Source organism: Haliaeetus leucocephalus, unplaced genomic scaffold (genome assembly GCF_000737465.1).
Source record: "Haliaeetus leucocephalus isolate CR32 unplaced genomic scaffold, Haliaeetus_leucocephalus-4.0 Scaffold1, whole genome shotgun sequence".
Taxonomy (NCBI): domain Eukaryota; kingdom Metazoa; phylum Chordata; class Aves; order Accipitriformes; family Accipitridae; genus Haliaeetus; species Haliaeetus leucocephalus.
This window is the reverse complement of record NW_010972437.1, coordinates 16,977,903-16,985,201: the sequence shown is the minus strand read 5'-3', so window position 1 is coordinate 16,985,201 and position 7,299 is coordinate 16,977,903. Positions and strand designations below refer to the sequence as shown.

General features: G+C 66.3%; 2 protein-coding genes across 2 annotated transcripts; one reads left to right on the top strand and one right to left on the bottom strand.

Moving 5' to 3' along the window:
- Positions 1-188: 188 nt before the first annotated feature.
- On the top strand, positions 189-1,953 carry INHA (inhibin, alpha). The gene is made up of 2 exons (XM_010567862.1): positions 189-555; positions 1,220-1,953. The coding sequence occupies exons 1-2, from the start codon at positions 189-191 to the stop codon at positions 1,951-1,953; spliced, it is 1,101 nt and encodes a 366-aa protein (XP_010566164.1).
- A 2,079-nt stretch (positions 1,954-4,032) lies between these two features.
- On the bottom strand, positions 4,033-5,363 carry LOC104833059 (gap junction gamma-1 protein-like). Its single transcript, XM_010569578.1, has 2 exons — positions 4,167-5,363; positions 4,033-4,040 (listed from the first exon to the last, which is right to left on the bottom strand). The coding sequence occupies exons 1-2, from the start codon at positions 5,341-5,343 to the stop codon at positions 4,033-4,035; spliced, it is 1,185 nt and encodes a 394-aa protein (XP_010567880.1). The 5' UTR covers positions 5,344-5,363.
- Between the last annotated feature and the right edge of the window lie 1,936 nt (positions 5,364-7,299).

Sequence of the window (7,299 nt, the reverse complement as noted above, 5' to 3'; positions counted from 1 at the left end):
CCCCCCCCACCCCCACCCCCCAGCCGCCCCCGGCAGCATCCCCCCCCACACCCCCTTGCCCAGGCGCCGTCCCCCCCCAGACCACACTGTCCTTGCAGTCCTTGCATTCCAGACGTCTCAGCGCTTTCGCTGCCCAGAGATAATATTCACGGCGAGCAGACGTTTGCGTCAGTGTCAGATAGGTCTCAATGCCACCCTGTCCTGGGGGGAGCGCAGCGGGCAGACGGGCTGAGCAGGCAGGCAGGAGCCCGTGGCAGAGCCCCCTGAGCCGCCAGACCACCGCACACCCCACGGTCATGCTGCTCCTCCTGCACCTGCTGCCTGCAATGCTGCCCACCGCCGCCCTGGCCAGCTGCACCGGGGCTGGTGTCGACCGGCAGCTCATCCTGGCCAAGGTGCGGGCTCGCGTGCTGGAGCATCTGAGCCCCCCAATTCTCCAGGAGGAGCCCCAGAAGGAAGCAAAGAGAGTGCACCGGAGAGACATCCTTGAAAACACTGAAGTTGAGCCGGAGGAGCTGGAGGATACCTCCCAGGTGATCCTCTTCCCTTCCACAGGTGAGAACAACCTGGTGGGATGGAGAGGGCAGAGGGGTGAAGCAGGGTGGGGGCTCAGGGCAACACGGCTGCAGCAGGACAGAAGGGCTGCTGTGGTGGTCTGCAGAAGAGAAAGAGGGTACGCCAGGCTGGGGCACAGGCATGGGTGAGGTTTGGTGGAGACCCAGGAGGTGAAAGGTATGGCAGGTGGGGACAGGCAGAGCAGCCCAGGACACAGGCAGGGAGGAGGGCAGGCGGCACAAGAGTGTGCTCAGAGGCCGGGGAATGGCTAGGTCAGGCAGGATGCGGACAGATGGCAAGGGCTGAGGAGCAGGCAGGGTGGATAGGGTGGGATGCTAGGAAATGGGATGGGATACTAAGGGACAGGACAAGATGCTGTGGGACAGGGCAGGATGACCAGCTGTGGGGCAGGACGCTGGGGAACAGGGGCAGCAGTAATGGACCAGCCTAGGGCACAGCAGGGCTCAGCTGCAGGGTGCAGTGCAGTGGCTGCTGCATAGCATTAGACATCAGCTCCCCTGCACCCTGCCACAGCCTGTGCCAGCAGCCAGGCCCCCTGCCAGCACCACAGTGACCCTCTGCAACATCCCGCCTCCCATCCGGCATCAGGGACCCTCCCGGGGTTTAGGCGCGCACCCTGAGCATCTTTCCCCCTCCGCTGCAGACGTGCCTTGTGAGCCCACGCAGCCAGACCAGCTGCTGGAGGAAGAAGGGATTTTCACCTACCTCTTCCAGCCCTCGGCGCACACCCTGACCCGCACGGTGACCTCTGCCCAGCTCTGGTTTTACACCGGCCCCTCAGCCGCCCCCAACCACTCAGCCCCTGACGTGCTGACCCTGTCGCCGCAGGGCCGCGTGCCGGTGACGGCCATGGCAGTGCGGACGCCCGAGCACTGGACGGTGTTTCACTTCGCCCCGGGGCTGCTGCCCCAGCTCTCGCAGCCGCTCTTCGTGCTCCTGGTGCGCTGCCCTGGCTGCCCCTGCCTGGCCGAGGGGGACAAGATGCCCTTCTTGGTGGCCACCACCCGGGCCAAGGGCAGCGAGAGGGCTCGTCGCTCCGCCATGCCCTGGTCCCCGGCCGCCCTGAGCCTGCTGCAGCGCCCGTCTGAGGACCTGGCCGCCCATACCAACTGCCGCCGGGCTTCCCTCAACATCTCCTTTGAGGAGCTGGGCTGGGACAAGTGGATCGTGCATCCCAGCAGCTTCGTTTTCCACTACTGCCACGGGAGCTGCGCCGAGGGCCACGGGCTGAGCCACCGCCTGGGCGTGCAGCTCTGCTGCGCTGCCCTGCCCGGCACCATGCGCTCCCTGCGCGTCCGCACCACCTCCGACGGCGGGTACTCCTTCAAGTATGAGACGGTGCCCAACATCCTGGCCCAGGACTGCACCTGCGTCTAGGGCATCCTGCAGCCCGGCCCCGGACTGTGACCCTGCCCAGGAGGAGTCGGTCGCCCAGAGGACCCCTGGCCCCATGCCACAGGGACCAGAGGGACCCGGGGCGGGGGGGGCAGTGCCACCCTCCCCTGCACAAGCTGGAGTTTCGGGCTGCCCTGAGCATGGTCACGCTGCCAGACCTGCCCTGGGGCCGGTCCCAGTCCGGACCAAGCCGGGACATGGTGGGGCAGGGACAGGCACAGCCTGCTGCAGAGGCTGCCGAAGCCAGCCTGCTGCCTGCAACCAGCTCAGCCCCCGTTTCTCCCCACCCGCTCCTTCCTAGCAATTCCTGCCCCCCCCAAAGACTGGGGTCCCACTCCTGCTGCAGAGTGCAACAGCCTCCCTGTGCTCTCAGGCAGGGCCAGGCTGCTGCAGCAGGGATCGGGATGTGCCAGGGCAAGTCCGTGCCAGGACCTCGCAACGGTGGCAAGGCTGATGGCACATGTGGCACTGGAAGCGAGCCCTCTCCCGGCAGCACAGCCTGTTGGAAAGCTTAACAGAATGAGTGAAATAAAGCTGTTCCTTTTACTAAAACAGCCTGGAAACGCCAGCTTCAGAGGCAGAGGCAGCTCCAGAAGCAGCCACAGAAGTGGCACACGGTTGTGCAGTGGGATGCAAGCTCCCCGGGGGTTTTGGCTGGAGGAGGGAGGGGATGGGCAAGCGCTGCAAGAGGTGTCCAGCTCTGACCCGGGGTCCCGGAGGAACTGGGGTGTGCTGGCCAAAATCGGCACGATGTGGCTGGGTTTGATCCAGCCCCGGGGCAGGGGAGTACAGGGCAGGACAGCATCTCTTCTGCTCCCTGCTGCAGCGGGATGGGGAGGCACAGGGAAGCCCCTCACCAGGGACAGGACCACACAGGAACGCGGCCGGAGCAATCCCGCTCCGCCAGGCCAATGGAGGCTGCCCCGGCAGCAGCCGCCTCCACACGACAGGAACGACTGAGTCACCCCGGGCGAGCGGGGAGGTCCCAGGGCAGGCGGGCAGCACTGCCTGCGCAGGATTCCCTTCCCACCCCTTCCTCCCGAAGGACCGGATGCAGCAGTTCAGTACAAAACGTCTCCAGCCTTTACTAATATAGATATAAAAAAAAAAAAAAGAAGGAAGAAAAAACAGTGACAATCATTTCTGAGTAAAAAACAACGCTACAAAAATCCCTGTGTGACCCAGGCTGAGATGATGAGAAATGCCCCACTGGTTCCCGGCCAAGCCTGACTCAGGGCACTGCGTCCCCCCACCATGGGACCAGGGTCCAGCCCCGCGCAGGGGGTCCCAGCCCCACAGCCTGAGTGGGAGGGGATGGGCTTTGGTCCAAGGATGGCCGGCCGGGAATGGGGCGGAGGTGGCAGGAAGGACAGCCCCTGCCCTCTGCACAGACATTTCTGAGCAGACCAGCCCCGCAGCTCACAATTCCGTGCCAGGACACCACGCAGCACGGCCCCCCCGGCCACACCGGCACTTTCTGGCAGCAGTGCCGCCAGGACGCCTTCCGTCCCCTCCGCTTCAAGCGCAGTGCCAGTCCAGTGCCCTGCCCCACAGTTTGGCCCAGCCAGCCAGACCCCCACGCTCGGCACCCCTAAACCCCCACGCCACGGGAGCAATACCGGGATCGCCAGCATGGCCCGCACATGCACAGCACTGGCTGGTGCAGCGGCGGGTGGCAGTGGGCACGGGAGGGCACGGGTAGGTGTGAGGAGAAGATGCTGCAGGAAATGAGTGCGGGAGGAGGACAAGGGGGTGAAACGGGAGACGGTGGGGGGGTGCAGGCCCAGAGCAGAGATTGGGAGCGGAATATAAAAATGCCAGGGTGCACACGCTGACGAGTTTATAAAAACGTACAAAAATAAGATATTCCCTTTTTGAAAATGAAGTAGGAATGTCCCCCAAGGCCCCCAACCCTGCCGCTGCCCACCGGGACAGGGCTGCCTGGCCAGCCCCGCCGGGCAGGCGCGCGGCACCCTCCACCCCGCGCTCCTGGCAGGCTGCTCGTCCCGCGGTGGCGGCGGCAGCCGCTCCGGCAGACACCGCCGTCGTCCCTGGTGGCGCTCACAGCCCTGCGGGGAGCGAGCAGCAGGTTAGCACCCGCCCCGGGGAAACGACATCCCCTCCCCAGGGGAGCCCGGGGCAGCCCCCCACGCCCCCGCCCCAGTCGGCCAGATCCATCCCCCTCCCCGGCTCACCCGTGGTCCTGTCGCAGGCGGCGGTCCCCTTCTCGTGGGCGAGGTTGAGGCGGTTCTGCTCGGCGGCGATGCCGTTGGCCTCGGGGCTGCTGCTGCGGGCAGGGCTGGGGGGCCGCAGGGGCGGCTGGAGGTGGAAGGCCACCTCCAGGTGCTCCTGGGCCAGACGCAGGTGCTCACGCAGCCGGTCCAGCTCGTGCGCCGGGGGAGCCCCGGCCAGGGCGAAGCGCCCCGCCGCCTGGGCCAGGCTCTCCCGGTAGTCCAGCTTGCCGTCAGGCAGCGGGGCTCGCGGCGGCTCCTTTTTCAGCGAGTGGTAGGTGGGGGGTGCGCCGGGGGCTTTCTTGGGGTACTGCGGCGTGGGGCTGCCGCCAGCCGGGAGCGGAGGGCTGTCGGGCTGGCTCAGGGCGTCCCGGATGCGCCCCACGCCGAGGTGCAGGAGCTCGCAGAGGTTGAGGAAGAGGCAGAGCCCGCTGACGGCGTACATGACGAGGAGGAAGATAGTCTTCTCCGTGGGGCGGGAGACAAAGCAGTCGACGGTGTGCGGGCAGGGGCTGCGGCTACAGACGTAGGAGGGGCTCACCTCGAAGCGGTACAGCAGGTACTGCCCGAAGAGGAAAGCCGTCTCCAGCAGCGAGCGGCACAGCAAGTGCAGGACGTAGGCGCGCATCAGCCCGTCCTGCTTGATGCGGCGCCGGCCGTCATGCTTCTCGCCGCCCTCTGGGCTCTTCTCCTTCTCCACCTCGATCTCCTCAAAGATCATGGGGTCTTCTTCGTTATCATCCTCCGCCTCCTCGTAGTCCCGCCCGGCTCCTCGGCGCACCACCGGCATGCGTGCCTGCCGGGCTGCCGGTGCCCGGCGCCGTGAGGACTCAGGCATGCGGGCGATGCGGTGCATGGCAAAGCCCAGGTAGAGCACCGACGGTGTGGCCACCATAATAATCTGGAAGATCCAGAAGCGGACATGGGAGAGCGGGGCAAAGGCGTCGTAGCAGACGTTCTCGCAGCCGGGCTGCTGCGTGTTGCAGACAAACTTGCTCTGCTCGTCGTAGTAGATGGACTCGCCCCCCACGGCTGTCAGCACGATTCGGAAGACAATGAGGACGGTCAGCCAGATCTTGCCCACGAAGGTCGAGTGGTTGTTGATCTCCTCCAGGAGCCGCGTCAGGAAACTCCAGCTCATCCTGGCCAGGCAGTTGGCTCAAACCCTGCAGCGAAGGGGCAGGCAAACAGGCACTGAGCAAACCCGTGTGCACCTCACTGGGCCCCCCCAAACCACCAGCCGCCACCCCAGCTCTGTCCCTCTCCCAGCACTGACGTCCCTTCCTTTACCCACAGGTCCACAAACACAGCTATGCGTGGGCACCCATCTCCCCAAAACCACGTCCCCTGCCCAGCACCGCCTCCCCAGACGCATCCTGCTCCGCCCTGCCACCAGGCAGGTGGTTGGGGACGACCCGGGGAGCAGGGGAAAGGCTGGGACGTCCCCGTCCCCTGCAGGACACGTCTAGGGGAAGAGTCAGCACAGGCAGGGTAAACACAGCAGCACGGGGCAGCGCCAGCTGGGGATTGTGAGGGGACAGGCAGGGGACAGAACCGCCTCCTCCACCCAAGGTGCCATGGCGCCTGTTTGCCACCTGGTCCGGGGCAGGTCCCCAACCAGCGCCACACCCTGCACCAGCACTCACACCCTCCCACGGGGGTCCACAGGCCCCTGGAGGAAGGCAACACGCGGCAGCCCCTCTGGCCCGCTTCAGCTGCCAGCCCCAAGCCCCAAGCCCCGGCCAAGGGGGTCTTCCCCAAGCAGCATCCCCCGAGCCAGGTCCTCTGCACCCCGCAGAGCTCTCCCTCGAGGGCCAGCAGAGGTGTTTGCCCCCAACAAACCTCTGTGCTGTGCCCTCTCTCCTGCCTGACCCCCATCCCCAATCCTTACGAGTCCCCGAAGCCTGCAGTGGCCGGCACTCAGAGCACCCCACAGACCGATGGCAAGGGCTGGTGGAGGGAGCGGAGCAGGAGGCAGAAGAGTGGTGGTGAGGGGCAGCGTGGGGCGGCCAAGGAATTGCACAAAGTCCCAGCAAAGCAGCTGACACCGGAGATCGGGGAGGAAATTACGAGGACCGTGCCGCAGCTCCCGGCCAAAGGAGAAGACGTAAGAGGAGACACCCCACCGCCACCCCCGGTTTCAGCAGCTTGCGCACGAGCTGATGCAAGGGCAGCAGGTGGCAGGATTGCCTGGGGAGAGCAGAGGGGACGCGTCCCCACAAAGCCCCCAGCCTCCCCCACGCCTCGCCTGTCCTCCGGCCAACCCTGTCCCACTGCCTCCGGCCAGGGCACATCCCTGTGGACGACAGCTCCCGCTGCACTCGCGCCACCATTGTCCAGAGTAAGAGGATCTTTTTGGCTTAGCTCAGCCTGCCTCCCGAGCAACCTCGCCTAAACAGAAAAGCCCCTCCAGCACAAGCACCCACGCGAGCGACACACTCCCTGACGGCCTGGTGCTTGGCAGAGCCTGCTGAGCTGCGGGAGGTGGCACGGGCTGGCACCAGGGACACAAACCCAGCTCATCAGGGCCACCATCCTCCTGTGGTCGAGCACCTTGCAAGGTCTCGCTGCTGCCCTGTTTCCCCGGTGCAAGGCCCTCTCCCCCACCACCCCACTGGAAGGAGGATGCTTTGTGTCTGCCTTTAGTCCTTGCCTGGCAGCGGCACACCGCCCTGGCCCCAGGGTGAGGGGCTGGGGCAGGGGACAAGGTAAGGGGACCAGGCAGGAGGGCAGCCCTGGGAGCTGGCAAGCCTAAGGAAAGCGAAAGCACACACGTGGGCACTGCCGTGGTGGCCAAGGAGAGGTGACACAGGGACTGACCGCAGCGTGGGTCAGGAGCCGCAGTGGTCACGGCTGGGGCAGAACAGAGCTCCCCACACCCTTGCCCCCGGGTCGGGCAGGGCACCCCCGGGGCAGGTAGCCCGAGCCCAGCTCTCTGCCGAAGGGGCCAAGCCACCCACCGCCTCCGGGCCACGCCATCAGGACCAGCACCACGTGCCTTGGCCAGGCCCGACACGTACACCCCCAGCCCTACCGACCGCAGGTCCCCCTGCCTGGAGCCCCCCGGGCCCGCTGCCCCCAGCCCGCTCTCCTCAGG

Excerpts from the sequence above, each read along its gene's own strand:
- INHA (XM_010567862.1), top strand. The coding sequence starts at position 189 with ATGCCACCCTGTCCTGGGGGGAGCGCAGCGGGCAGACGGGCTGAGCAG. Across the intron at positions 556-1,219 it reads GATCCTCTTCCCTTCCACAG|ACGTGCCTTGTGAGCCCACG; the intron begins GTGAGAACAACC and ends CCTCCGCTGCAG.
- LOC104833059 (XM_010569578.1), bottom strand. The coding sequence starts at position 5,343 with ATGAGCTGGAGTTTCCTGACGCGGCTCCTGGAGGAGATCAACAACCAC.